Source organism: Opisthocomus hoazin, chromosome 23, assembly GCF_030867145.1.
Source record: "Opisthocomus hoazin isolate bOpiHoa1 chromosome 23, bOpiHoa1.hap1, whole genome shotgun sequence".
NCBI lineage: Eukaryota > Metazoa > Chordata > Aves > Opisthocomiformes > Opisthocomidae > Opisthocomus > Opisthocomus hoazin.
Window position 1 is genome coordinate 12,146,929 of NC_134436.1, and position 27,969 is coordinate 12,174,897.

General features: G+C 63.9%; 1 protein-coding gene across 3 annotated transcripts in view; it reads right to left on the reverse strand.

Annotated features, from left to right (window-relative positions):
• Positions 1 to 481: 481 nt before the first annotated feature.
• PPARGC1B (PPARG coactivator 1 beta) overlaps positions 482 to 27,969 on the reverse strand; it is a 49,469-nt gene continuing 21,981 nt past the window's right edge. The window contains exons 2-12 of one of the 3 annotated variants that reach the window (XM_075442024.1): positions 17,457 to 17,630; positions 15,151 to 15,363; positions 13,267 to 13,383; positions 11,409 to 12,549; positions 10,838 to 10,874; positions 10,215 to 10,279; positions 9,033 to 9,807; positions 8,468 to 8,543; positions 7,549 to 7,670; positions 7,218 to 7,372; positions 482 to 5,486 (exon numbers count right to left, since the gene is read on the reverse strand). In XM_075442024.1, coding sequence (XP_075298139.1) covers positions 5,383 to 5,486; positions 7,218 to 7,372; positions 7,549 to 7,670; positions 8,468 to 8,543; positions 9,033 to 9,807; positions 10,215 to 10,279; positions 10,838 to 10,874; positions 11,409 to 12,549; positions 13,267 to 13,383; positions 15,151 to 15,363; positions 17,457 to 17,630 — 2,979 coding nt within the window. In that variant the 3' untranslated portion in view covers positions 482 to 5,382. Of the gene's footprint in view, positions 5,487 to 7,217; positions 7,373 to 7,548; positions 7,671 to 8,467; positions 8,610 to 9,032; positions 9,808 to 10,214; positions 10,280 to 10,837; positions 10,875 to 11,408; positions 12,550 to 13,266; positions 13,384 to 15,150; positions 15,364 to 16,272; positions 16,508 to 17,456; positions 17,631 to 27,969 lie in introns of those variants that run through there. The other 2 variants (XM_075442023.1, XM_075442025.1) reach the window with 2 other exon arrangements.

The following is a 27,969-nucleotide window of genomic DNA, read 5'->3' on the forward strand; positions in this document are numbered from 1 at the left end:
CTCGGCGGGACGGGGCGGGGCGGGGCGGGGCGGGACCGCGGGAGGGGACGGGACGGTGAGGGGCGGGGTCACGGGGAGGGGGCGGGACGGTGAGGGGCGGGGCCGCGGGGCGGGGCCGCGGGAGGGGGGCCGAGGCGGCGGGGCCGAGGGGGCGGGGCCGAGGAGGCGGGGCCGAGGGGGCGGGCGGGGCCGGGGGGGCGGGGCGGGGGTCTGTCACCGCCTCCCCCGGCGCGCAGGCCACTGCTCCTCTCGGGCCGCGGCGGCTGGGGACTGGCGGCGGGAGCGGAGCCGGCAGCGAGCGGGCGGCCCCGCGGGCAGAGCGGCCCCGGGCGGGCGGGCCCCGCGCCCCGGTCGCTGCGGGGAGCTGTCCGCGCCGGCCGTGCGGTCAGTGCCCGTCCCGTCAGCGCTCTGCAGCCCCTCCGATGCGGACGAGCGACCCCGCGCCGGGGGGGTCCGGAAAAAGCAGCCAGTTCTGAAGTGCTTGCACGGTTTAAAATAGAGCTTTTATACCCACCGGATAGATACAGATCGTACATCGAGCGGTTTGGTTAAATTATCTATGAAACTATAGAATCTGACAATGTAAAAATACAGGAAAACGTTCTCTCGGTTTAGAAGGTAGACAGGTAAATCGCACTAGAAATAAATCTCTTTTTTTAAAAAATAATAATAATAAAGCAAAGGCATAAGAATCCATGCCATTTTTTAGGGTCAAAGCATGTTACATAAATAAGGACACGACGGAACGGAACCGGGGGAAAAAATTAAGTCAAATATAAAAAAAACGCTACTGATTAAAAAAACCACAAAACCACAGACTAAAAACCTGATTCTTAATCACAGAGGGATCAATTCCGCTACTTCCACTCTGCAAGAAGAAAATTCCAGAGTTAAGTAGTCCTTACTGGGCAGGGAGGCAGAATTGGCCCCTAGTAATTATTAGCAGTGTCCTTTTACTTAAAAAAAAGAAGAAGAAGAAAAAGACAGAATTTAGCCTTTTCTTTTTTTATAAATAACAAAGCAGATGTGCCCCTTTTTAGGTGAAATTCTTACACCTTTCTCAAGAAATGCATCAGTTTCATCTTTCTCTCTCTTTCTCACATGCACACACTCCCTCCCTCCCTCCCCGGCTCGGCAATGACCGCCGCGCGGCTCCCGGCTCGGTGCCGTGGCCGTGGGCACCACGGCCAGGCCGCCGCCGCTGCCCCGACCCCAGGGTGGGCGAGGGCAGAGGGGTGAAACCCGAAGGCTGCGTTTGGCTCCGTATTGCTGGAGATTGTCAGGGATGGACCGCGATGCTCGGCACCGCGGAACAGAACGGGCGTCGGGGAGCAGCTACGAACCGTGATGTGCCTCCGTATTCAGCACACCTCCAAAGGGAAAGGAAAAACCAAAATAAAAACCAAAAAGCAGCACTGGTCTGCAATTGCAATGCTCCTTTGTGTGGCCCGGGGCTGAAACCAGCCGCTCTGTCACAGACTGCAGCGCGGCGATGGAGCTGCCGCTTCGTTGCAGAAGACGTGCGGCCCAGCCCGCGGCGCGGAGCAGGAGCCCGGACGGACAGACGGACGGACCTTCGCTCTGGGGCAGCGTCAAACCTAAACCCGGGATTGTCCTCGCACTCAGCCCCGACGCTCAGACGCGCGTGCTCCTTCCCGCGGAGCCCCGGGGACCCACCGGGCTCCGGCCGGAACGCCGGTACCCCACCCTGAACAGCGAGCTTTTCTGGGGCAGCTCTGTGCAAAAAAGGCAAAAGGGGCATTCTGCCGCGAAACTCTTCACATTCAGCTTTTCCCCACAGTACCTGCAGGAAACTACTGCAGGGCATTGTATAGCCACATATTTTTTTAAAAAATAAATCTCCTCCTTACTTACTGCCTACCATGATACGCCCTTTTGCTCCCCACGTTTCTCCGAGGCAGGGTCCCCCCGCCCCGCAGCCCCGGCCCTCGCACCGGCGGGGAGCAGCGTCCCAGGGCTGCCACGGGGCCGGGGCGCGAGGCTCCCTTTTTGGGGCACCCGCCGCGATGCCGCAGGCTGGGCCGGACGTGAAGCCGGTTCCCGGCGGGAGATCCCCGCTCCCCGGCCCCAGCCAAGCGCCGGGGGCCTCTGTCTTCCCCGGCTGCCGCTCCCCGTGCAGTGCCTGGCGTTGCTTCGCTCCTGCCCTGCATCCCCGCTAGCATTCGACGCAGTCACCTGCCCATTCTGCCCGCGCCCTCCTTCCTGCCCCTTTGCCAACTCGAGCACCGCGAGCTAAAGACACCTTTATATTAAAAAAAAATAAAAAAAAAAAAATCAAGAGGAAACTTATTTTTCACCACAAACCCTGTGTGAGGGATTCTAGACCCGGCAGACCTGTGCTTTTTGAGCTGAACACCCTCCATTCTCACCCAGTCCTAAAAGTTGGGGGAAGCCCCCAGTGCAGGCAGCACAGCCCGGGGCAGGCAGCACAGCCCGGGGAAGGCAGCAGAGCCCCGGGGCAGGCAGCAGAGCCCCGGGGCAGGCAGCAGAGCCCGGGGCAGGCAGCACAGCCCCGGGGCAGGCAGCACAGCCCGGGGCAGGCAGCACAGCCCCGGGGCAGGCAGCACAGCCCGGGGCAGGCAGCAGGTGCCCCCACTTCTCCCTGTCGCAGCGATGGGCTGGCAGGCGCAGGCAGCGGCTGCCCCAGCCACAGTTGTGCCTCTGCACCTTGCTCACCTCTGCGCATCGTGCCTATGTCCTGGACAAATTGCTTGAGGGAATAGGGAAAACAAACCAGCCCAATTTAATGGAGGAAAAAAAAAAAGGAAAAACCCCAAACCAAGATAAAAAAACCAACCCAACCCCACTTACAGGCTTCAGGCACCACAAAGACCACTTATTGCATCTCTAGTCCTACCTTATGGGTGCAGTACTGATCGGCTCTGTGCGGGACGAGCCCTCCCCCTCCCGAGCACCGGCCTCGATATCCAGAAGCCAGGCACGGGCAGGGGCTTGGGCTGACCTGGGGCGCCCAGCCGCAGAAAAACAATGCGAAATTTTGTATCTGGGTACACTAAAACCGAGGCCTGGGAAGCAACTGAGTTGAGCCCAGGAGAAGGCTCCCCCGCTGTGGAGCCCCCCGGCTCTGCACTGACCCTTCCTCTCCGCCATGCCTGATGCATCCCCAGCGGGGCCCGGCCACGGGGGCTGGGTGCCCCCGGCTGAGCGGGAGATGGAAGAATTCCACTTCCTTTGCTTTTTTTTGTTTGTTTGTTTGTTTTTTTGGATTGATCGTTTTCTGAAAAACATCAGCACAGCACAGGACAGTACTACCCACCCTAAATGTGTCGCTATATACATTCTACATAAGCTCTATAGCAATCACATGTAAACATCATCGTTGTGAGGAAATACTAGGACAGAAAAAGGCAAAGCTACAATGAGGCAATTGCCAATAGCAGATGCTCAGTCTCGGCCAGAGCGACTCGCGTTTGCCAAGGTGGGATGAGCAGCGGGAGGGAGCTTGCAGCGGGAGAGACGCCGAACCTTGCTGAGGCGACCGAAATGGCACACGGACCGTTCCCTGACAGCGATCGTCACCAGCGGCAGGCTGGGGACCCACAGTTCGAACCCACCGGTGCCTGCGGGCCCTCGCGCTGCCGGGCGGGCTGTCGTCAGCACCACGGCGTCCCCGAAGACAGGGGGAACAGCCGGGTAGCTGTGCTGGTGTCGGCCCTGCCAGCGTTCCTGCTCCTGCCAGAGACCAGCCGCACACACGGCTCCGGAGCCGACGGCCACCACGGGGGGCTCAGGCTCTCGGCATCGCACCTCGTGCAGTTTCAGAGGCTTTGGTCATACTCCCTGCAAGACGAAATAGTACCCATGCCAGGGAAATGAGAGTAAAACCCCTAAGTGACGTCGAGGGGAGACCCCCGGAGACTCTAATCTATCTACTGGCAGAGTTAAGGCTATAATATTCTATCTACATAGGATGGCTGAATCCCTAGTGGTCTCTGGGTCTGAAAAACAAATGGAGGCGATGGCAATGGCTTGAGGAGCGGCGAGATCCCCGCTCCCTCGGGAAGATGGTGCCGCTGGCTGGCGGGTGGTTGGGTTGCTGCAGCTGGCGGTGGGCTCCCTCTCCATCCCGCCTCGCCCGGAGACGCGGGGCAAGTCTGCGAGCACATGTCAGGGGTGCTGCTCGAGCACGCCCCCAGCCCAGCGCTGCCAGCGGCAGAGCGGGCGAGCGTGCCACGGGGTGCCGGTGGGCAGGGGGACGGATCCCGGGTGCCCCCGGGGTGCGGGGGAAGTGTATGGCTTACCGGGTACCCTCCCTGCCCCGCCGCCTTTTGGGCTGGCTGCCGGCCCCCGATCGCAGGAGGGTCTTCACTCCCTGTTCGCTTCGCTGGGGGTGGGAGCAAGCGGGGAGCAGGCGGCTCGGCCCAGCCGGCCCCCAGCCCCCCGCGGGGACAGAGAGGAGCCTGCTCCCCCACACGGACCCGCCGGCGGTGTCAGCAGCACCCACCGCATCGAGCCTGGCCGGCGCCGGACCCCCGGCCCCTCTCTCCTGGCTCCAAAGGCCGCGCGGGGCCGGAGCAGCGCTGGCTGGCAGGCATCGGTCCCGCAGCCCCCGCGCAGAGCATCCTTCCGCCACCCCTCTCGTTCACGCCTGCATCGGGTGCCGCAACCCTGCGGGGCGGCAGAACTCCGGGGCTCGGGCCGCGCGAGCAAGAGGAATGGCTTTGACGGCAAAGCGGGCAACACCGACGCGACCGCCAAGCACCCCGGTTTGCTGGCGGGGGGGCGGCTGCCTCCGCGGCGGACGGGGCAACGCCGGCTCCGCGACTCTGCTCTGACCCCCATTTGCTGAGTGGCAAGTGCCTCATTACAGTGCATAGTTAAAAATCAAGGAAGCGGTACAATAAATCTGAATTACAGTACATCTGAGCCATAAATACATTTTTTAAGTATATACTCTTTTTTTCTCTTCTTCTTCTATTAAAAATTAGTTTATAATCCTGATTCTATTCACAATTAACAATTTCATCATCACACACTACGGACAAAAAAATGTTATGGTGAACACAGCTGCAACTCCACGGTGGGAGCACAAGGGGGGAGGGGGTGTCAGGAAGGGGGACCGGGGGCTCCTAGGGTCACCCTAAAACAACCAGTCAGAAGCGGGGGGACTAACGTGTGGCAGTGAGACATCAACACCATGGGGACTCACAGACAGAAGCAGCTTTGTTCAATGTAAACATCGATCGGAAGGGACAGCAGTCTCTCTCTCGTGCGTGCGGGCGGGCTCTCGCTCTCTCGCTCTCTCTCGCTTTCCATAGACTGAATAATTTCTTTGAAAACGTAAACATATTGGAAGTGCCTTGACTGAGGTATTGAGGTATTCCTCCAAGGTTAAGGCTGTCACCGATGCAGGCTCAGCTGGGCCTCCTGCAGCAAGCTGTCGAAATCCATGGCCTCGTACTTGCTTTTCACCGGCGCCAGGGAGGACTCCTCCGCGCCGCAATCTGGGGACGGCAGCGACAGAAGGCAGACGGGTCAGGGAGGGGAACTGGGGCGCGGAGGGGCTCCGCTCGCTCCCCTGCGACCGGCACGCCGCGTCCCGGCACCGCAAAGCCAGCCCGGACAAGGCGGTGACGGCCAAGGGAGCGGGGACAGTGCCGTCTGCCCCCACCGAAACGGAGCTGCCGGGCAGAGGGGCTGCGGCAGCGCCCAGCCCGGCCGGTCACACACCGGGGATGCCTGCTCCCAGAAATCTGCCGGATGCAGCCGAATGCCGGGCGCCGACACGGGGCCGTCCCCGCGGGAGCCGTGCCCGTCCCCAGCCCCTCGTCAGAAGCTGAACAAACAGTGCCACCGCAAAGCCTGGGAAACGCAGCCAACGCCAGAAATAAGGCTGCTTTATTTAAGAGCAGCTTAACCCTTTTGGGTGTGTTTGCGAACGGGCCGTGAGTGGCACGGCTGCACTTCACCTCCGCCTGCGGCCCCCCGTCTCACCCGTACCAGGGTGGACAGGATTTTGGAAGATGTCCCTGCTCATGGCAAGGGGTTGGAACTAGATGATCTTTAAGGTCCCTTCCAACCCAAACCATCCCACGATTCTATGCTTCTAACGAGCCAGGCTGTGCAGCACAGGGCAAATGCTGACCTTGCAAAAACCCGCAGTTGAGGAGCGCTGGGGGGGGTGTTCCCCTGCGCAGGGGGGCAGCTCTGGCCCCCCGCCCCACAGCGCTGCGCAGCCACCGGCCTACACCTTCATCACAGGGTGCTCTCTGTTTCTTCTCCGTGCCCAAAACGAGAGGCCCTGGGATCTATTTAGATGAACACCGGGTGTTTGCGCCCACAGCCGAAGTCAGAGGGAGTGCTGCTCCGAGCAGAGGAGCTACTGCAAGGTGCCAAAGGATCGGGCAGTACTTGTGTCAGACTGGGTGTCAAGACTTAGGGCTTTACCCTCTGCATCTCAGTCCCTCACGCGTGAAGCGGGATACCAGAATCACTTAGCCCCCGGCAGCGGGTACAGGAATAAATGCATGGTACTTGTGAAACACCTGAAGGTGACGGCCACAGGGGCTGGGTGAAGCCTGGATCCCACTTCTCGTGCGGAACTGGCGCGGGGTTTCGCTCCTGTCCCTCGGGCCAGGCTGCGGCCCCTCCACCCGCTGAGGGATGGGGTCCAGCGAGGCCCTGGCCAGCGCGTGTGAGGCCAGAGGGCATGCAGCAGCCCACACAGCACAGAAAGAGTTAATGCGACGGCAGCGCCTTTCGGTGCCGTCATTTTGGCTCAGCAGCGCGTGTGCGATGTGGTGAATCCGTCCTGCGGAGCAGCAAACGGCCCAGATCACCTCTTGGGCTAACGAGATGCTGCTGACTGCCTTCTCTAATGGCTGGGAAGGGACTTCTCTGCTGGAAAGTGTCCAGCACCGTGTAGAAACGCAGCAGAGACAGCATGGGCTGTGGTCAGCTGAGACCCAGCAGCCTCGGGGTGTGATGCTACGTTTCGCAGCCAACACACTCTGGGTCCTCATGCCAGCTGCGTCTCTTCTCCCCCCCAGGTTCCCAAGCCACTCGACTGAGCTCAGAGCAGCTACGCGAGCCATAGGAGAGCCGGTGGGCTTTTCCTGCAGGCTCTAAAGAGGTTTAGGATCCTTGCATGACTAGGGCTCAGCAGTGCAATGTGCCATTACAGCTCTGTGCTGATAAAGGACACGCTTCAGAAAAAGCAGCTCCTGCTTTCTTACCCAGGTCACCGTATCTGGTCCAGAAGAAGTGCCCGAGGCCACCAGAGCTGAGCTGGAACGAAGGCTCGTTCCTCTTCCTTAGCAAGGTGCCGTTCTTCAGAGATAAGGCGGCATGCTCTGAATACCGGTAGGTGATGAAGCCGTATTTATCCCCCCTGAGAAAGCAGAGCAGGAATTCGAGATGCAACGGGCGCCGCAGCCCCTCTGGCGTGGCTCTGCCCAGCACTGCGCCCGCAGCCCTCCACCTCACCGTCCCTCCGTCCCACCAGCCCTCCCCGTGCCCTCGGACCCGGGGACGCCCTGCATCTCCTCATGCTCCCTCGCCACCCACCTGTTAGTCCTGGACAGGACCTGACACTCCACGATCTCACCGAACACTTCGAAGCGTTTCTTCAGTTCGCTGGAGCTCATGCTGCTGGAGAGGTTTCTGACGTACACCACCCGGCCTTCTCCCTGCGCAGCAAGAGGAAGGTTTCAGGCTTGGGGACCCTGCTCCCCACGCCGCGACGGGCGCTGGGAGCGCAGGGCACCGAGGAGCCCCGGCACGCCAGCACGGGCGGGCAGGCTGCAGCGTGGCCACACCGCCGCGGGCACCGCCTGACGTCCCCGGGGTCTGGCTGCCTCCGCGCCAGCCAGCTCATGGCTGTCACCCCCCGGACACCCCTGCTGCAGGGGAAAGCAGCCACCTCCCCCTTCTTCTCTTTTAAATTTCTCCTGCATTCCTGCAGCTTTTTCAGCTTCCCTCGGTAAAGATGCCAGGAAGTCTATCCAAGAATTGCTAGGGGCAAAATTCAATTGCATTGCGGGGAAAAAATGCCAGAGGGGCATGTGTGTGTGCACAAGAGTACAGAGAAACAATTTGTTTCCCCGCACGCCCACCCGCGGGCACGCGTGGGGTTCCTGGTGCACGAGGCCGCCTCTGCAGAGCGACCGCGCCCGCCGCGGCCGAGCGGCTTCAGGGACTCCCCAGCTCACCCCGCTAACGGCAGAGCCACGCGCACTGAGGCACCGGCGTGGATGCTCCGGGCACCGCTGTGCCAAGGACTCCCTGCATCGCCAGTCGCCAGCGGCTTCCGCTCCACACCAGGCTTTTCTCTCCCCCTCCCACCCCCTGTCCTTGTTTAACACCGGGCTCGCACCAAGCGGTGCTGAAGCCAGGGCTAACGGGCTCTACCGCGGCTTTTCTGGAGCGGGAGGTGAATGAGGGCTGGGGGTGGCTCTGTCCTCGCGCGCGGTCCCCAGTCACTTACGATGGCCTTCTGCTGTCTCTTCTCCACCTGGCCCCGGTGCCCGCTCCCGCCCTGGCACTGCTCGCCGTTCTCACACCTGGGAAGCGAGGGAGAGGAGGTCAGCCCGGGGGGGCAGAGGGGGGTCCGGCAGGAAGAGCTGCAACTGTCAAAGAGAAGCCAAGGAACACGTCGTCGGCAGCGGTGGACAGCCGAGGGGAGATAGAGGTCCGGAAACACTGGGAAGGACACTGGAAAGTCCTTTCTGACAGACACCCGGGGTGGGGAAGGTCCTCAGCCGGCACTCGCCCCCTCCCAGGCATGGCTCCGGCCCCTGCCCATGCCCCATTGCTCCCTGTGCCATGGAAACCCCTGGCTGCTTCCCCTCCGCGTGCTGCTTTCTCTGGCTGTGGCTGATGTTTTCAGCAGCTGCTGATGTAGTACCAACTATTTCAGTGTTTTTTCTTCCATTAATTACATCTTTATTACTTGGGCTAGCAGAGCAGAGAGAGCCAGGGCTGCCATGCACCAGGGCAGAAACACAGGGTGCAAGAAGGGTCTCCGGTGGCCCCCCCTGCCGCCCCCGTACCTGAAGGTGCGTCTGCTTGTGGGCGATCGGGACCGGCAGCACGAGGACCCCGAGCTGGACCTGCTGCGGGAACAGTAATGCAAACTGGTCCTGGAAAGGGGGTTCCTCCGCAGGCACAGCTTGGCATTTCTGTGCCCTTCCTCCTCCTCCTCTTCCTCCTCCTCCTCCTCCTCCTCCTCCTCCTCCACGGGGGAGCTGCTCTCACTGCAGCTGTCTTCAAAGACGGTGTCGTACTCGGGGGTCTTGCAGAAGACCATGTCCTCGTCATCGAGAGCACTGTCCAGAAAGCCAAAGTGCTTCGTTAAGCTGGCTCTGATCTCCTGGTCCCTCAGCTGCTTGACGCCGTCCCTCCACAGCATCTCGCCGCCCGCCTCTTTGCCGCCGAGCTCCAGCCCCTGGTAGTGGGCGGCCGGGACCCTCCTCTTGTGTTCCGTCTCCACCCGGCCCAGGGGCTCCCACGACTTCAGCACCTTCCTCTGCAGAGTGGCCTCGGGCTTCGGCACCTGGCAGTAGTCGTGGTCCCCAAAGGAGCGGGAGAAGGGACGCTTTAGCACGGCCGGCTGCTCGGGGAGTGCGGGGCGCCCGGCGACTCCGCTCAGGTGGGCCAGCAGCTCTGTCCTCTCGGGGTGCTTCCTGGGGGCTCTCCGGGACCCTGACACATCCCCCGCGGCCCCGGGGGCCGTCCCGTCCTCCTTCCCTGGCTCCTGGGGGATGTCTGGCTTGTACAGGTCCTCCTCGGCGGGCTTGTACGGCGGAGTGGTGGGTGGCGTCAGACCTGGACCCCCCCCGTGAACGAAGGGGTCAGCTCTGCCCCCGCCACCCTGCCCCCTCCCACCCCAGTGCCTCACCCACCCACTTCGAGGAGAAGAAGGGTGCCTGACCCCAGCAGGGACCGGAGGACGCTCCCTTCCCTTCTGGCTCATGCAGGGTCCCCCAGACGGCCCCTCTGTCCCAAACGCATCCCCGCGCCACTCGCAGTGCTCGGATGCAAGGGCGGCACATGGGAAGTCTCCTGCGATTGCGGCGTGAAGGGGGGTTGCCGGGCCAGGGGATGAACGTGCCCCCTTGGCTGGGCTTGGCTGGGCTCGGCTGGAGCTGGTGACTCCAGGCTGAATTTAGGGTAGATTTGCCCCCTCCCAGGGAGGATTTTTGCAAAATTGAAAAATTAAAAGGCCGTCCTACCTGCTGTCCCACACAGCTCCACAGTCAGCATTGGCTCAAAGTTCCTCTTCCCAAAGGCTGGGTCACTGGAGAAGACCAGAGAGAAAGGAAAGCATTTAGGTGAGCCACGGTCCCAAAACCCAGAAGGGAGCTGAGAAAACGCTGCCTGCAAGCGAATCCTCCCACCACGGCTCGTGCCTGACAGAGCAACCTGGCGGAGGGGTGCGAGCGGCAGCGGGATGAGCAGCGTGCCCTCCCTGTCCCAGCTCTGGGGACACGGAAATGCCCTGCCCTCGGCCCGCGGCTCTCTGAGCTCCCGCACGTGAGCGATGGCCACGGGTCCCTGCAGCCCACGTGAGCGATGGCCACGGGTCCCCGCAGCCCACGTGAGCGATGGCCACGGGTCCCCGCAGCCCACGTGAGTGATGGCCACGGGTCCCCACAGCCCACGTGAGCGATGGCTATGGGTCCCTGCAGCCCATGTGAGCGATGGCCACGTCTCCCCGCATCCCCGCGCCCAGCTGCACGGCTCCGTCTGCTCCGCAAAGCACCTTCGCTTGCTCGCTGCACGTGCATGCCCAGCCAGACAAACCGAGGTGGCTTTCCAGCCCCGGCGCGGTTCGTTTAGCCCCGTGCACACTTACGTTTGTGCCAAGGAGAGCGTGAGACACCTGGGTGTTTCTGAAAGGCAGGGAGAGAAGCAGGGTTACCAGCGGAGCTGTGCTCCCTCCAGCGCTCGCAGTGGGAGCCGGGGCCCCCTGCCCGCCCGGGCCTGGCGAGGGGCCGGGCACCGCGGGCTCTGCGCGGCGGCAGCGTCTGCGGGAGGGCTGACGCCGCCAGGGCCGGGCCGTTGGTGCTCACAAAGCGCTTGGCGGGAGCTGCAGGAGCGGGGCACCGGCGCAGCGGCACCCCGGTGCCCGGGCGCGGGGAGAGGGAGGAGGGACGGGGCAGCCCGGTCGTGGCAGGGTTAGTACTGCGCCCACGCCTTTACCTCACGGTGAAGACGCGGAGACTAAGGCAGCAGACCCTGCGGGTTGAAACAGCACCCCAAAACCAGAGCAGGCCCCCAGCTCCCCGTGCGCGGGCACCCACGGCCAAGGGCGGGCGGGTCAGGGTGCACGGGGCTGCTCGCGGTGCCACGGTGGCAGGGACGGCACGGGCAGCGCGGCGGGCAGCGCGGGCGCACCGGCGGAGCGACGGCCCCCGGCCCCTCACCTGCTCGCTCCGGGAGGGCGCAGCGCCGGCTCTCGGCCCCATCGCCCACCTCGCTGTCCCACGGGGAGCCCAGGGAGAGGGTCAGGGGCTCCGCCGGTGCTGCCGGGCTCCCGCTGTCTGCCTCCTCCGTGCCTCCCACCTCCACCTCGGCTGCGGGCTCCTGGGCAGGGAAGCCCTCCAGCGCTGGGCTCGGTGCGGGCTCGCGGCAGGCACCACTGTCCCCTGCCTCCCGGGGCATGGAGGGCTCAAGGGGTGGCTCGTCGGGGAAGGAGAGCCAGTGGCCGAGCTCGGGGTTGAGTCTCTTGGACCGGCGGACGGCGTGAACGCTGCTCTCCTGCTTGCGGGCCGCCTTCGCCTCGGCTGCGCCTGCACGCCTCCCGGCATCGTCCTCGAGGCCGCCCGGCTCCTGCCGCGCCTCCGCCTCGGCCCCTGGGCTCTGCCGCGGCTCGGACTTCTCCGGCACCGTTCCAGCTCCGGACGTGCCGGTCCCGCCGGCATCCTCCCCGTCGCGGGCCGGTAGACCCGGGCAGCGGGCACCGGGCGGCCGGGCCAGGGCGGCGTACACGGGCGTGCCCAGGCGGTATGGCTTGCTCACGTCGCACAGCAGGTCCCGTGCCAGCAGCTCCTTCAGGATGGAGAAGGACGCTCCGGGCTTCTTGCAGCCCGCGGCCGCCTGCTGGGCGCAGCCTGGCCGGCTCTGGGCGCTGCCGGGGCGTCCCGGCTGCGTGGCGCAGTCCGATTTGGCCCTCTTGAAGGGGCTGCTGCAGGGCTGGGGCCTGGCGTCGGCACTGGCGTCGCGGGCGGGCAGCTTCCGCGGCGGCAGGCAGTAGGTGTGCATGTAGCGGATGAGCTCCACCACCGAGCGCATCTCCCCCCGGCTGCCGGGGCCATCCTCCGCCGAGGACGGGGGGGTCACCGCGTCGCCGGAGCTCAGCGAGTCCTCGCTGCCGTCACTGTCATCCTCGTGCTGGGCGCAGCTGCCCAGGGACGGGGGCTGGCGGTGGCGGGGGCTCTCCTCGGGCACCTGGGGGGCTTTGGTCTGGGGGCAGAGGGTGGCGGAGGTGAGGTGCCGGTGCAGCTCGGTGCAGCTGCGGCTCTGCGCCTGCGGGACGCTCGCCCTCCTGTCCCGGGGACCCTCCACCTTTGGAGAGGAGAGAGGAGAACGTCAGCCCTGAGCCCCGCAGCCACAGCTCGATTCACGGACGGGGCGTGGGGCCAGAAGCCAGAACCCCTCATCCTCGAACCCCCCGGTCCCGGCGCACCGGCATGCCGACCTGCCTGGGGGTCAGCCCCACGCCCCAGGGGTTTCCACTGGGCTCGTGGGGCCGGCAGCCCATCCGCTGCCCCTCCAGCAGCAGGCACGCAGTGATGCTCCTTCTCCCCGGGACGGATGTGCTGCTCTTCCCAGGCAATCTAACCTGCTGGGCCTAACGCACCGCACAATTACCGTCAGCCAACAGAAAAAGCTTTGGTGGCAACCTCCGCTGGGTTTCGGGAGATTGGGTGAAGTGACGGGCCAGCCCCGCAGCGCAGCACGCAGCTCTCCCTGGCCGACGGCCCCTGGCCCGGGCTGCGAGGCAGCGGGGAGGGGGGCAGAGGGGCGGCCAGGGAGCGCAGGGGGCTTTCACAAACCCCCGCCCAGGGAAGCTGGGAGAGCCCTGACCCCACCGGGTCCACATGAGATCCAGACACTTTGCAGTGTCCCCAGCCCCCAGCCCCACTCCAAGGCTGCACATGCCCCCCGACACCGTCCTTAGGTGACCTCCCACACCCCCCAACACCGTCCTTGGGTGACCTCCTTCAGGTGAGCTCCCGAGAGGTGGGCACTGGGCTTGAGCTCTGCCCGCCAGGGAAGTACCTTTGTGCAGGACCGCGCGGCTCGGGACTTGGGGGTCCCCGGGCGCCGGGCGCTGCCATCCCGCTGGGCCTCGCAGCTCGGAGGCACGTGTGATGGAGAGAGGAGCAACTTCTTCAGCTGCAGAGAGAAGCGGCAAGAAAAGGAGTCGGCGTCACAGCGAGGGCAGGAGAAAGCGCCGGCGGGGCCGCAGCCCCTCGGCTCGCACCTGCGCTGCGCATGGCCATTGCTAAGCATCCGACCCGAAAATGGAGGAAGGAGAATAAAAAGGCAGGGAGGCGTTTCCCACCTCCCCGCGGCTGCATGCAGCCCCGAGGGGGTCGGGGCCATCTCCACAGCATTCACCCGCATCCCCAGGGACCCCCAAGCAGGTCGGGGCAGTAAGAACACAAGGGAAATTACTTCCCAGGGGCATCCCCTCTCCCACCAGACAGACAGGAGCTGTCGTGGCATCCCAGCTTCTCACTCCATCAGCTCTGCCCTTAGGTGACAGAGACTTTACACTGGCGTGAGTGGCAGGTTCGGACAGCTTGCTCCGGTCCCCGTGCACGGCTCGTTTAGCCAAAAGACCCAGAGAGGGGCTCGACTCCTCAGTGAGCTTGCACAGCATTTTGCAGATGCAAGCCCTGTTGAGGACCTTCCGTGTCAAGCCCATGGCAGTGGGAGTGGGGTTTTCCCTGGGTGACCCCCAGTGCCACCACTTCTGATGGCAAGGTTGGCACAACTTCTATCTTCTACTCAAAACCATTTTTGCTTATGGGGAAAAAAAACAAGGCAAACCCACACCCAGCAACAGCATTTTGTATTCCACCCGTGTCGCACTAACAGCCAAAGGCGACAACAGCTCAACAGCAAGACGACTGCGTAGGCACCGGGGACCTGCACGGAGGAGGCAGGTCTGGGGCTCCCGCGCTGGTCGGCAGGCACGGAGCCCCAGGGCCGGTGCGGAGGGCTTTAAGGGGTGACAAAAATGGTGGATGCCCGGGTCAGGGTCTGCTGGGAAACATCAACCGGGGCACCCAGGGCTTCAGGCGTGCCACTCCTATTGGTGGAAGCAGCCAGCACCTTCCCCCCCCCCACCCCCTGCAACGTATACATCCTATATATGCACAGACACATCGTGTGTGATATATACCCCCCGCGCAGGGCATGGGCGGTGGGAATGCGCGCTCTCCCCACTGGACGTCAGCCCTCCCCACCGCAGCCCCGGCCTCCGGGAGACCCCCCGGGCGGCCCTCAGCCTGGGGGCAGCAGGCTGGGTGCCCCCTCCCAGGGGACCTCCCGGGGACACCAGCGGCTCGCACAAGTGCTGCCAGCTAGCCCAGGCCGGGACGGGGAGCGAGGTGGAGCCCTCGCACTGCAGGGAACCGAGGGGGATGCCCCGGCCTCCAGAGCCCCCGGGGAGGGGCTGAAAGCTGAGGGCAGGGGCTGCCCGATGCTTCGGCCGAGTCCCTGCCGTCCCTCCTGCGAGAGCGGCAGGGAGCTCGGCTCGGAGGCAGAGCCGGGCGGGAGCAGCCACCGCTGCTTGTGGGCAGGGGGCTGGGATGCACGAGGGAGACCCTGGGCAGCCCCACATCCACACGTCCGATTAAAAGTGGGTGTGGGTCTCGCCAAAGCAGCCACCCCGCCCTGACACCCGCCCCCGCCCCCATCATATATATTTGTACACACGCAGCTTGTTCCCGTGAGATGGTGATGGAGGTGACAGCAATGATGCAGAACATGTATACGTATACAATACAAGTATATGCTTTGGTATTGACGGTTAAAGAGAGTTTTAAGCCTAGAATGAAAAATTTCAGACCTTTGCTTCCTATCATACCCATGCAGCCGGCTTATCAGGGGCTCATCCAAATCCACCTTAAACAGTAGGAAGTGGGTTCTTACTAGAGACAGCTCATCAAACTCGGGGGCCGGGGGTGGCCCCCCCGTGACCGGGGCGGTGGGTTTGGGGGAGGGGGCAGGCGAGGTGTAGGCATGGTTGAGCATGTCCCCCTCTTCCGAAGCTCGGAAGGCAGCCAGGCCCATGTCATCTCCCTGTATATCATCCAGTGTCTCGGTGAGGGCTGCCAGGAGTGCTTCGTTCTCGCTGTCTATTATCTGGAAGGAGCAGGCAGAGAAGAGAGGGGCAGTTAGGCTGGGCAGCGGGACTGGGGGACGCTGGGCCGGGGGCTGGCAGTGCCGCGCCAGCACCCACACTTCCTGGTGACCGCACACGGGACCCAGGACGGCTTTTCCCCAGTGGAGCGCTGGGATGGGATCAGGGGGAGAGAGACCCAACCAGAAAAGGAGCATCAGCCTGTGCCCCGGCACCCCCAGCAGCAAAATAACAGAGCAGAGCATCTTCTCTCCCCACAGGAGGCACGCTGCAGCCGGTAAAGGATCTGCGATCACAAGGCTCCTTGCCCAAACCCTCCCGACGGGGCTGCCGGCCCCCTGAGCCCGCGCTGTCACAGCGCTGGGAGCAGCACCCAGCCGGGACGGAGGCCTGCGGAGGGGCAGGCACGGCCCGAGAGGGCACGGCTGGTTGTTCACAGCTCTCCTGACAGGGAAGGCCAAGGAAACGTGGAGAGCCATCGTACGCTCAGCCCAGGGCTGCCCAGCGTATGGGGGTGTATGGCCCCCAGTAGGGCACAGGGGAAGCTCAGCCCGAGCCCCTCTTTCCATCTTGGCTTCGCCTTGGCTGACGCACCCCCAGCCCTCCCAGCACCATCCCAGTCCCACGCAGCCCCACGAGTCCCCTCCCAGCCTGGAAATACGGTGCAGAAGCCCAGAAGAGGATGCAGAAGCTGAGGAATGGCTGAAGTGAGCCAGGAGCTCCTTCTTTCTGGTCCTCCTCCATCACATTCTGAATGTAAACCATGTCCAACAAGAAGCAGGCTGCCATCGGCTATAAAATTACCACGGGGGTAAATTGAGGCTCGCAAGGAGGACTGTTGACTGCACACAGCCTCCCATGTTTCTCTCATCTTGTTTGAAAATTAAATATCTTTCATTCCGTGCCCTAACCTTGCTCGCAGTTACTAGAGCAGGCTCCAGGGAAAGGCAGCAGGATGCTCCATTTTTGGCTCCATTTCTTTTCCTCCTGTTATTGGCACGAGACCGCTGCGCACACAAGTTCAGTGGGATACATTTCATCATACTCCGCTCCTCCTAATGGGCCTGTCTTTCACATTTCTTTTCTGTTTATCTTTTCCCCAGGAAGTTCAGCGGAAAATATGCATCTCGTGATGAAGGTCCCTCAGCTGGACTGGACCATTTTCAAGCACAGCATCAGCACAGCATAAAAGCCAGAGGGTTGTTATTATGGCCAGGTTAGAAAATACTGGGGCTTTTTTTCCTCCCCTCCCTTGTTTGAATTAAAATCCTTCTCCTTCCCAAAATGCAACCCAGAGCTGGCGACTGGTGGGCACCAGTAGGTCACAGCCTCCTTGTCCGAGGGGGCAAGGGCCTGGGTGCCACTCAGGAGGGCACAACCAGGGCACGGAACAAGCTTTAGGAAAGGCAAATGGCCTGCCCAGCCAGCTCTGCCCCCGGTCCCCAGGGCAGCCTCCACAGCTCGCTGCATCCAACATGCCTGCGCCGTGCTCACAGCCCTGCCCGGCACCACCGCTCTGCGAGATGCTCAGCTCACCCATCACAAGAGGCAAAACCACACTGAGGGACAGGGACCAGCCCTGCCAGTGCCTGGGAGCACCCTCTGCCCAGCACTGCTTCACACCACACCATCCCAGTGCCAGCAGAGCAACAGGGCCACCCCAGAGCAAAGGCAGGGAGAGAAACCAGCCAGCCTCTGCCAGCAGGACCCCAGACCCAAACAAAGGGAGGACCCCAGAGCAGGAGAGCCAAGGGCAAGGGGCTGCTTTCTGCTCCTGAGAAATTAACGTTCCCACCCCACAGCCCTGCAACCCCAGCACTGCCACCCCAGCACACTCTGCCACCCCAAGAACCAAACGGGACATGCTGGGCACCAGCCATAATTCCCTTTTAATAGTACATCACAGGAGAACCAGCCCAGCAACCCCTCCTCTGCTCACCCACCTCCTCATTAGCCCTACTCTGCTTGCTCCATTTAGAGCCAGCGAGCAAATTAATGGAACGCTAATCAACTGGGGAGGAGCTATTACTAGTAGTGTGTGTCCCCTGCTCTCCCCCAGCACCCACCCTTCGGTCACCCAGCAGGGTGGGGGTACCTGGAAGAGCTCGGAGTCGTCGGTGCTGTACTGGCTGGAGTCGGTCTCCGAGTGCTCCCTGCACCACTGCAGCTCGCTGAGGCAGCCTGCGGAGTCGAAGTCGCTGGCATCCAGCTGGGACAAGTCAATCTCGGGGAAGCTGGAGTAGAGGTGCTCCTCGCCGGACACTTCGTACTGGGGAGCGGAGAGAAGGGAGGTGAGCTGTGCCACGCCGCAGCGGCAGGCAGCAGCAACGCCTGCGGGGACAGCCGGTCCCCCCGCGCGCTGTCCCCTCGAGTCCAGCTCTCAGGCCGCTCTCAAACCAGCTTCGGCACTGGCTCGGGGAGGAGCAGCTCCACGGCAGTGGAGAGCACCTCTTCGCCGCACCCCTTGCAGATTGGTTTGCACAGCCTGGCAGTGCCACTGCTGGTCACTAACACCCACCCTGCGACCGCCACCAAGCCCCCTCTCGTGCGTCCTGCACCGTGGCAGCGTTGGAGCCACAGCATCTGCACGGGAAGGGCCTCGTCCCCTCTGGCCAGCAGAAGCTCAAAGCGCGGCACAGTCATCCAGCTGCCGGTGCTTTTAGGGGACACCAAAGCCATTCCTGCCTTTGGAGCCCTCAGGGCGAGATCCAGGGCTGTCCAGCTGCCCTGGGGATCAGCAATAACAGAGCGAGGTGGGACACTTGGGGGCACACGAGACAGCAACGCACAGGGCCAGGCTCCGGCTGGCGTGGCTGCTGCGTGTCCTGTCCCCACCACACGGCACGGAGCCGCTCGGGGACAGTCCCTCCGGGGAAGCGGCACGTCCCACGGCACCGCCGAGGCGATACGGACCTGGTCCCCACATCACACACGCAGGACAAAAACGGCACGGACAGGAGGGTTCGGGCGCAGACGGGGTGATGCGAGCTCTAGGAACCGAGCTGAAAATCCCCTTCTAACCACAGCGAGCAGCCGGGACCTGGCCCGCTTCTGCCCGGCTCCCAGCCGCTGCCCGGCCACAGAGCCCCACGGCTGCGCCCAGCACCCGCGGGAGCGAGGGCCGGCACCCGCCCGTCCCTGCCCGCGCTGCCAACGGCCGCCCGCACCCAGCCCTCGGGTCCCACTTGGTTTTGCCCCCGACACCCGGGTTCAAACACGGCGGGGCAGGGTCCTGTGCGACTCCTCCCGGCGTCGGCCGCCCGGGAGCAGCTTTGTGGCGACGAGGGAAGCAAGTTCATTCACACGGCGGGCAGGCTGTGGGTCAGGCAAACATCTGAGCAGGGAGAGAGGCTGCGAGGGCAGGAGAACGTGGGGGCCTCCCCTCCTGAAGCACCCCAGGACGGTGTCCTCTGATGCTCAGCGGGAAGGGAAAGGGATTTCAAACCCAGCTGCAGCAATGGAAGAGACAGAGTTTCTCTCTTTCTCTTCACTTTTTTTTTGTTTTAACTGGATAATCTGGGATTATTGATTGCATTCCCATAGGCTGAGGAGCCTGTGTGCCGCGCTCCCCGCCGGGTTTAGGACACCCCGTGCCGCACCAAAGGACGCTGCGGTGCAGACACAAGCTCCCGTTTCGCACTGCTCGCCCGCTTTCTGCCCCGTCCTGTCCCCGGGCGGTTTGGAGGACGCGACAGGGGTAGGGGAGAGCGGCTTCACAGCCCGATGGCGAGCCAGCGCCGTGGCCTGGCAACGGGCTGCCAGCCCAGCCATGCCCACAGCTGCAGCAGGGCTGGGGGCTGCGGCATCAGGTCGGCATCCACCAGCGTGGTGCCACCGAGTATACTGGGCACAAAAAAAGTCTCCGCAAAGCCCTGAACAGCTCTGGGATCTGGATACTCCTCGTGGCCCCCCCAAGGCTGGGGCTTTTCAAACCTGCCCTGCAAAAAACCTTTGCTCCCCGGGTGGTCAGAGGGCACGGAGCAGGTCAAGGGCCCCTGTCCTCATCCCTGCCAGCTCTGGGGACACAGATGTCACCTCTCCCGCAGCTCTCCTGTCCCCTCTGCTGAGGGGCGCCCCGGGCTGCTCTGGGATCAGATGTCCTTTGGCCTTTCAGACGTGTCCCTTACCTGCCGTGGCTTGTCCCTGCTTTCCTGCCACCACTCTTGCGCCTGCTCCAGAAAACGACTTGCAAAAACTTTGGCTCCCCCTTCTCCCCAAATCTTCCCATGGGAACACAGGCAAAGGCTTTTATTTTTAGAAAAGCCATACATACATATATCTATGTGTGTCTCTGTGTGTGCGTGTGTGGATTCAATTAAAAATAGAGAAGCAGTCAAATTCTCCTGCTCCCGCTTTTGATATGCCACAAGGGAAAAGATCCTGGTGCTGAGATCACAAGGAGCAGCTGACACCAGTGCTCGGGACGCCTTTTGATCAAATCCACAGATGTGACATGTCCCCATTGGCAACAGGGCTGGGTAAAAATAAACTCCTGCAATCTAATGCTGCTGAGCCGCCCTCCCTGGGCACGCCGGAGGCAGGAGCGCCCGGCACTGCCACGCTGCCTGCAGCCGTCCCGAGGCAGCGGATGCTCCCAGGTCCCCAGCTGGTACCGGTCAGGAGTGCCCAAAAACTCATCCCTGCCTGTGTCGGTCCCTCTCCTCCTCACGCAAAGCAGGGACAGCCGTTACCCGGCGCGGGCACCCAGCAGGGCATCCCTGCGCGAGGCTGTGGCTCCAGCCAGCCCCTCTGCTCGGGGAGGGCCATCTGACCGCCTCAGCCGCCGAGGACTCCAGGCTCTGGAGGGAACTCATCGCCTCAAGCACCGCTCGCCCGGCACCGAGCACTGCGAGCAGACCCCTCCGGGCTGGCCGCCGGGGGGGAACACCCAGCCCCTCAGCCCGGGTCGGGGTGGCAGTGGCGGCGGGGAGGCTGCCTGTGGGCACCGGACCTCATCTGCTCTGACTTTCCCTTTTCCCACCCTTTGCATTTCCTGCTGCCTTGGGAGAGAAGTGAACTTTTGTTCTAATTTTACTCGGGAGTTTGTAGGAAGATCAGCCATGGGTTCTTGGTGTGCAGCCAGCAAACACCCATGGAGACATGCTCAAAAGTTCGGAGGCATCCTCCAGCCCAGACACCTGGCCCGTGCGTGCTGCGGCATGGCTGCAGCCAGAAAGCTGCTGGCATCTCCTCATGGCTTGTTTGACGACTCCTTGCCGCAAGGAAAAGGGGAGCTCAGGCAGCTATGCAGATGCCCCCCTACCACACACCTACATCTCTTGGGGGAGCAGGGCCCCGAGCCAGGCACCCCCTCCGGCAGCACAGTGTGGGCAGCTGCACCCGAAAGCCAAAGCTGAAAGGTGGAGGGCGTTTGGCGGGTGGCCTCCATTCAGAGACGTCCTCCTCGGCTTTCTCTAAAGCATGAACCGGCTCCGACCTCGGCCCTAGCAGAAACGCAGTCGCAGTTACAGGACAGAGGGGCAGCTGACGCTCGCCTGCACGTTGCCAGGAGCTCGGCCTCTGCAGAGGCTTTGCTCGCCAGGAGGACGGAGCATTAACATTGCTGTTCATTTACCGCTGAGCTCGAACAGCCCTTCTCTGCTGCGAGGGGTCTGTAGCTTCAGTCGTGGGAGCAGGGGGTGCCCAGGAGGCCAGCGGGGACCCTCACACTGGGGGCTTGTGCTTGTTTCGTGCCCATTCAAGGCTGGCTGGGTCCGGCAGCAGCCATGCTGTGCATGCCCGGGGACAGCCTGGAGAGCTGCAGGGCTCTGCGCCCGCCCCACTGTCAGCCCCACCATCCACGTCCACCACGGCGCAGCTGGCAATGGCCAGAAAGCATGAGCGACAGTCTCCAAACCGGCAGTCAAGGACGTCCAGAGGTCACCTCACCAACTCTCCTGTCCCAGGGAGCCTCGGCTGCACCCAAACGTTTCCAGACGAATGCCATCGGGGCCTCTCCCCAGGCACGGTGGGTGAGGAGGGGTCAGTACCCCTCCCAGCCCGCACCGTGCCTTCTCCTGGAAACCCGCAGTGAGCACATCAGTCCGAGAGCTGTGCTGGCTCCTCGGTCAGCACCCCTCCATCTCCGGGGGCTGCGAACGGCAGAGCGCCCGGGGGCTCTGGGGACTGCGCCCACCAGGGCACCTGCTGCTCCCGCTCCCCGTCCCTTGGCAAAGCCCCCCATCTTTGCACCTCCTGGGGTAGTGGCGAGGTGGAGTGGGACGAGGAGCAGGCATGGGGGGTTCGCTCCATCTCCCTGCCTGATCGCAGGGGCAGCAGACGCAGGCAACCATCTCTGCTGTCCCCAGCAGCTCCGGCACACGTCCCGGGCTGGACCGCAGCTGAGTGAGGGCAGCCACTGGCATCAGAGGACGCCCCACCAAGCACAGCTCAGCTCGTACTGGCTCGGAGGGGCTGGGGACGGGGCAGTGACCGTGACGAAGAGCCCTGCACCTCCTCTCCTCTGTTACACCCCCGGCAACAGCGCTGGTAGAAATTTCCCTTATCTGCAGAACCCTGGGTCCAGCACCTTGAAGTTGTAGCCAAGCGTTTTGCAGTGCGGCTCCAAGCGCACCGGGCGATGGCACACGCATTGTGCTCGTGCTTAGTGAGGCTGCACAAGTTTCGGCCTCTGAAGTCTGCCGGCGCGAGAGTGCTGCTGCACGGGCGCAGCGCCTTCGCGGGAACTTCATCCCGCTTAAGCCTGGGAGGGCAGATTTGCATCGCCGCCTGCACACTCGGCCCCAGGACGCTTTGCAATCGCCTCGTCACTCACACGCCACTTTGCCGAAGGGAAAAAAGGAAGGAAAGGAGCGGCTCCTCGGAGGGGCCGAAGGAACTGGCCAGAAACAGGCAGCCCAGCTCCGCACTGAGGAGCCCAACAGGTGACCCAGCCCTGCACAGACCTTCCTCCCTCCCCACAGCCCAGCGCCTTCCCAAAGCATTAAGGGATAAATATACACCCACCCGCGCTGGAGACAGAGCCCCAAATTAGCCAGTAGCATTTCGGCTGGGACCCAAAACAGTGGAAGGCGAGAAATGCCGAGAGCACGAAGCGCCGACCCCTGCCAGCCCTCCCTTGGCGGCATGGCCAGCGCCGGCTCCTGGTGCCGTTCTCGGCCGGCCGGGGAGTCTCCCCTTCCTTGCCCTCACCCCCAGCTTGTCTCTACAAAGGAAAGAAAATCCTTGGGCAGGGGTTTTGGAGAGAGCCACCCGGGCTTATCGGGGGAATCCATAATTACAGACTGCTTGCGGCAGGGATTGCAGCCACGCAGGGAGATGGCACCGCGCTGCTGGGTCGCCAGGATGAACACGTCCCCAGGCAGGCAGCAGCGGGCAGGCGGGACCCCTGCTCCGGCAGGCAGGGACGGCGCCTGCAGACCCCCGGCACGCTCCTGGGCACGCAGCCACCGCGACCCACGCTGGGGCCAAAGCCAGCTCCATCCGCCCTGGGGTGCACCCTGCTCCCCCGCGGCTCCCACCCAGGGGAGGCAGTCCCCGTTCGGTTGGCACCAGCACCCAGGGGGACAAAGCTGGGTGCTGCCGGCCCCCCACCATCCCCAAGGATGCACCGGCTCCCTCCCAGCTCAGAGGGAGCCGCGTGGGGTGGGCAGCCCTGCTTCAGCACCGGGAGGTGGGGATGGAGGAGAGAGCTATAAATAAGTGTAAACACGGCAGAGAGGCACCTGGCCAGAGCCATGAAGGTCACAGCAGCGTATGCCAGCAGATAAGCAACCCCGTCCCCACTGGCCTTTGACAAAATGTCACTGTGAATGAGGGTGAGGTGGTGTCGGGTTGTGCCTTGGCCCAGCCGCCCCTCACCACCCCCCGATATTTATAGACCCAGAGCCCCAGAGCGGGGGGCAAGCAGCCCCTCCGAGGGGGGTTGAGGGGGCCCTGCCCGCAGACCCGCCGATGCGACCCGTCGGAGGGAGGCACGGGGAGCACGGAGCAGGGTCCCGCTTCCTCGTCCGATCCCCAGTTCTGGGGGTGAAGGGAGCACAGAGATCTCCCAGGTCCCTGGGTCTGCACAGAGGCGGGCAACCTCGCTGTCCTGCTAGGAGCAGGGCATTTCGCCCTCTGCACTCTGTCGTTCGGTTTATTTTAACTTCTGCCAAGCTCTTTTAACGATTCAGCCCAGCCATCAGGAGGAGTAGCCGGCGCTGGCATTCAAAGCCCGGACAAAATGAACAGCAGGTTGATCCTTCCCTCCACTGCAGCTGCTCACAGCCAACCGCTGCTTGTCCACGCTGTCACGGCACGTGGGACCCGCGGCGGCGGTGCCGGCCCCACGCCGGACACCCTGCACCGCCGCGCGCGGAGCCGTCGCCGTCCCGTCCCCAGGCAGCCGGCGCAGCGCGGCGAGGGCAGGGGGTGCCGGCAGCGCCGGGCACCGGGCCCAGCGGCACCGCAGCACGAGGGGTGCTCGGCGCCAGGCTCCCGGCCACAGCCCGAGTGCCAACGCGGTCTCGCCCGCTGACTTTTGTCTTACATGAGAAGGGTGTAATTAAGATCAACCACGAGATGCCAGTAATAGGAAATATTAAACATTAACTGCAAACAATAAACACGAACTTGCCAGGATATCTTTGATATGAAAGAAAGATGGAAGAAATTGCACTAAACTATCCCTGAGTCACAGGAGAGAAAAAAGGAGCCTGAGATACTGGTAATAATGCCCTGAATAAACAACGCTCTGCTAGAACACTTTAAACAAAGGTGTGTCGGGTCAGCAAAGTATATCACAGGTCACAGAGCTGCATGCTCGTACCGCACTTGGCAGCGGTCCGTTTGGGCCCCAAATGACAGAGCCCACCTTCTTTCCGTCCGAGCTGCGGGACAGGCCAGCCCAGGGCTGCTGGACCTGTGGTGCCGCGGCAGAGCCGGGGAGACCCCATGGGCCCAGCCGCCCCGCGCAGAGCCCAACGCACCTCCCCGCTGCGGTCACCCTGCGGCACGGCTGCCGCCGCCACGGCAGCACCACCGGGCACCAGGCAAGGGCGGAAAAGGAGAACCGACGGCTGCTTCGTCCCCGGCAAGGAGAGGGGCCAGCAGGTAGACACAGCGGGGAAGGGCTTGCTCCCAGAGCAGGACGCTGATCTCTCAACACCAGCTAATGGAAACAGCACCCGTCAGCTGTGGCTGTGCCAAGCGCCGTGCCGTGCCGTGCCGGCTGCTGCTGCTGCTGCCGTGTCCCCAGATCACAGTCTGCCAGGCAGAGGGCTGTCCGGGCAGGGCCAAGCGTGCTCAGGCACACACAGCATGCTGATCACAGTGTCTCCCAGCTCAAGAGAAGCGTGCCAGCTTTATCCTGCACCCCTCGAGCCAGGCAGCATCGCCCCACGCCAGCCCTGCCGCAGCCAGCCCGGCAAACGTCGCCCACCACCCGCGGACCCTGGCACAGCGTGGAGTGGCACCCCCAGACACGCATGTGCCAGCGGCTGCTGCCAGCCCTTCCCCAGTCACCGACGGGCACTGGTGCAGGCAGCGGGGCTGGCACTGCTCGGCGGCACCAGCCAGGCAGGGCACGGGCCCGTTCCTCAGCCCCCGCAGTGTTTCCTAAGAAACTCCTTGTTACCTGCCCGGAAACCAAAGGCAGGACCAACAGAGAGCAACCGGCGCGCGCTGAGCCGGACACAGCAGCCGCGTGGGCTCGGGAGGTCTCCAGCCCAGCCCTGCGAGCCCCCAGCCGCAGGCAGAGGCACAGGCAGGCGCAGGCAGCCACCCCGCTGCAGCACAGCGCTCAGCCCTCGCTGCAGCACCGCTGCAGCCAGCCAGCGCAGCAAGGGCCAAGCGAGAGGTGGCACAAGCCCCGCAGCCTCCATGGGCTCCGCAGAGAGGATGACCAGCAGGACAGGGAGCCGCAGGGGCTGTGGCCAAGGCCAGCAGGGGCTTCAAGACCCTGAAACTCTCGGGGCTGCTTCGACTGGCAGACCCACAGCTGGAGGTGTCAGGAGACACTGTGGCCCGGCCACGCAGGCTGGGGAGCCCCGGGAGCAGGGGTGCCTGAGCCCCAGCCAGGCTGGCGGCACAGGGGGGCCAGGCTGCACCCCAGGAGGGGGCAAGCGCCTGACTCACTGGGGACCTGACTATTAGCCAGCTCTGCCGGTCACAAAAATTCCCCACGATGGCAACTCCCTCCTCTTGAAAGGAAAACATGAGGGGGCGATTATTTTCAGACCTTCCTCTTCTGCTGTCCTGGCAGCCAGCAGCCACATGACGGCTGTGGGCAGAGGGACGGCAGCGAAGAGACTGCCCCGGGGTCAGGGTGGCCACAGGGGCCACAGGAGGAGCAGCCCTGCCCTGGCCACCGGCCCCCGGCCCCTCTGGAGGTCTGGTCACCAGCTCGCGGGCTGACGGGGCTCCATGAGGCCCTTTCTGCCCAGCAGATATTGCAAACGTCCTCCCGCGGCGCAGCCCTTCCCAGCTCAGCACCACCAGCTCAGCTCCACGGGCACTGCTCGCCCTGGCACCGGCAGCTCCTCACATCTCTCAGCAAAGCCCTGCTACCCGGAGGCAGCGAGCAGCTCCCCTCCAGCTGCCCACACTGCCCGCGGGGTCGAGCCCGCAGCGGCACCAGGAGGAAAGCAGAGCCACTGCCCGCAGGGAGCGTGGTGGGCATCTCCGTGTCGCGCCACATCGCGCTCCCGCCCCAGCCCCAGAGCTGCCCAGGCTGCCCGGCCTCCGCCGTGCTCCTCAGCCGCTGCTCGGGACCTTCTGCGGTGTTGTGTGAGGAGAGCTCTCCTCGGCTCCGCAGCCTGCGGTCCTGGGCATCCCTGAAGCACTCCCGGGGGCTGGCACAGCCTGTGGGGAAGCCGGGGAGCTCTCGGGGTCCGCGGGCAGGCGGCGGGGAGCACGCGTGCCGGCGGGGCAGGGTGTCCATCGCGCCGGAGCCACTCGCCCCACGGCGCCAGCAGCTCTGGGGTTGCTGCTCGAGGCTGTGAGATGCCAGGGGAGGGGAGGGCGGCTCGGGGCGAACTGTCGCCACTGAACACCCCCTCCCCTGGCTGGGGACACCTTTGCTAGGGAGGTGGCAGGCAGGGGAGGGAGGAAACCGTGCAGATTTTGTGCCCAAGCTCAGAGGGGTGTTGAGGCCTTGCCCGCCGCAGCAGACGGAGCGTTGGCCCGCGCTGCTCGGTGCTGCCCGCGCTGCTGGCAGCAGGGCACCATCTTAGTGCTAACTGGGACGAGGCGGGAGACGGGGAAGGTTCACGCTGGGGTTAAGAAGGCGCAAGGAGGATCTTCCCGCATTAGCCTGACCTCCCAGCGGGCCCAGCCCTGATGCTCGGTGGCCACAGGCACGCTCCGGTGCCACGCTGCACCGTGCCCTGCCAGGGTCCGGACACCATCACCGAACCCGACCCCCTGTGACCCCAGCAGACCCTTCCACCGGCTGCGCTGGCCCTCCTGCCGGGAGGCTTTGGGGGAACCCACGCTGTGCCCACCTCCCACCCGGAAAATGAAGTTTCTAGGCGGAGGCACAAGGCGTCAAAGGGTGAAAACCTCCGCAGAAAGGGCAAAACCGCTCAGATCTGCCCGTACCCTCCAGCCCAGCCTGTCCGTGCGTGCCCAGGCCCGCACCGCGGCGGGGGTGGAAGCGCAGCCCTGCCCAGCCCTCCCCTCGCCGCGCTCCCCTCGATGCCACGGAGCGGGCAGCGCTGCCCACGCCCGCTCCCGACTGCTGCCCGCGTGGGGCCCTGGCACCCCGCGGCACAGCCACACTGCCAGCTCCCCCCTGCTCCCCACCGCCGGCGTCCCCCGCCAGAGCGAGGAGAGGGGCCGTCCCCTGCCTCTCCCGAATCAGGGTTCCTCCTCTCCCCGCTCCGGCGGGGCCCGCCAGCCGGGCACTGCAGTCTCTCCGATTAGACAAGTGCCCGTTTTCTGTGCAGAGCCTGGAGCTGTCCTGGCCAGAGGAGACGCGTCAGCACCCAGCACGGACATGGCTGGCTCTGCTCTGGCACAACTCTGGCCGCACTCCCAGGAAAGCCGGCGTGGGGGGAGCAGGGGTGCCTGGGCACGGCGGGCAGGCACAGCGTGGGCATTTTCCCGGTGGGCATCACCCACGCTAGGAAATCACCTGCATTAGCTCATGAACGGCATCGATACTGCTCCAATCATCACACTGGGGAAACTGAGGCACGGGGAGGCAAAAGGAGAGCAGGCTGCAGCAGGTCCCGTGACTGCGGGCTGTGTACACGGCTCGCAGGGCCGATGGCGGAGGCGTGATCCCCGGGCAGCACCTCTGCGGCTGCCGCGCCGGCGCTGCCAGCGCTCACTGCACTTTCACCGGCACAGCCTGTTCGGCCGGGGACTTCCCGGTGCCACGCCAACCGGCAGCAGGCTTTGCTGTGCCAGCGTCCCGGGGAGCTGCGGGGGCCCCAGCCAGGCCACTGCCCCCGGGGACGCGGGGCTGGGGCTCTGTCCCCGCTTTTCGGCTCCGCGGGGAGCATTTCTGGGAGCCACAGCCTGCAGCCAGCACGGCCAGCCCGGCCGCTCTCTGCGCACCCCCCAGCACACAGCTGACTCACCCCGGAAAGAAACCGCTCCGAGATCTCCAGATAGAAAAACCCCTCCGAGGGCGGGACGCTCCCTCAGGAGCAGATGCGATC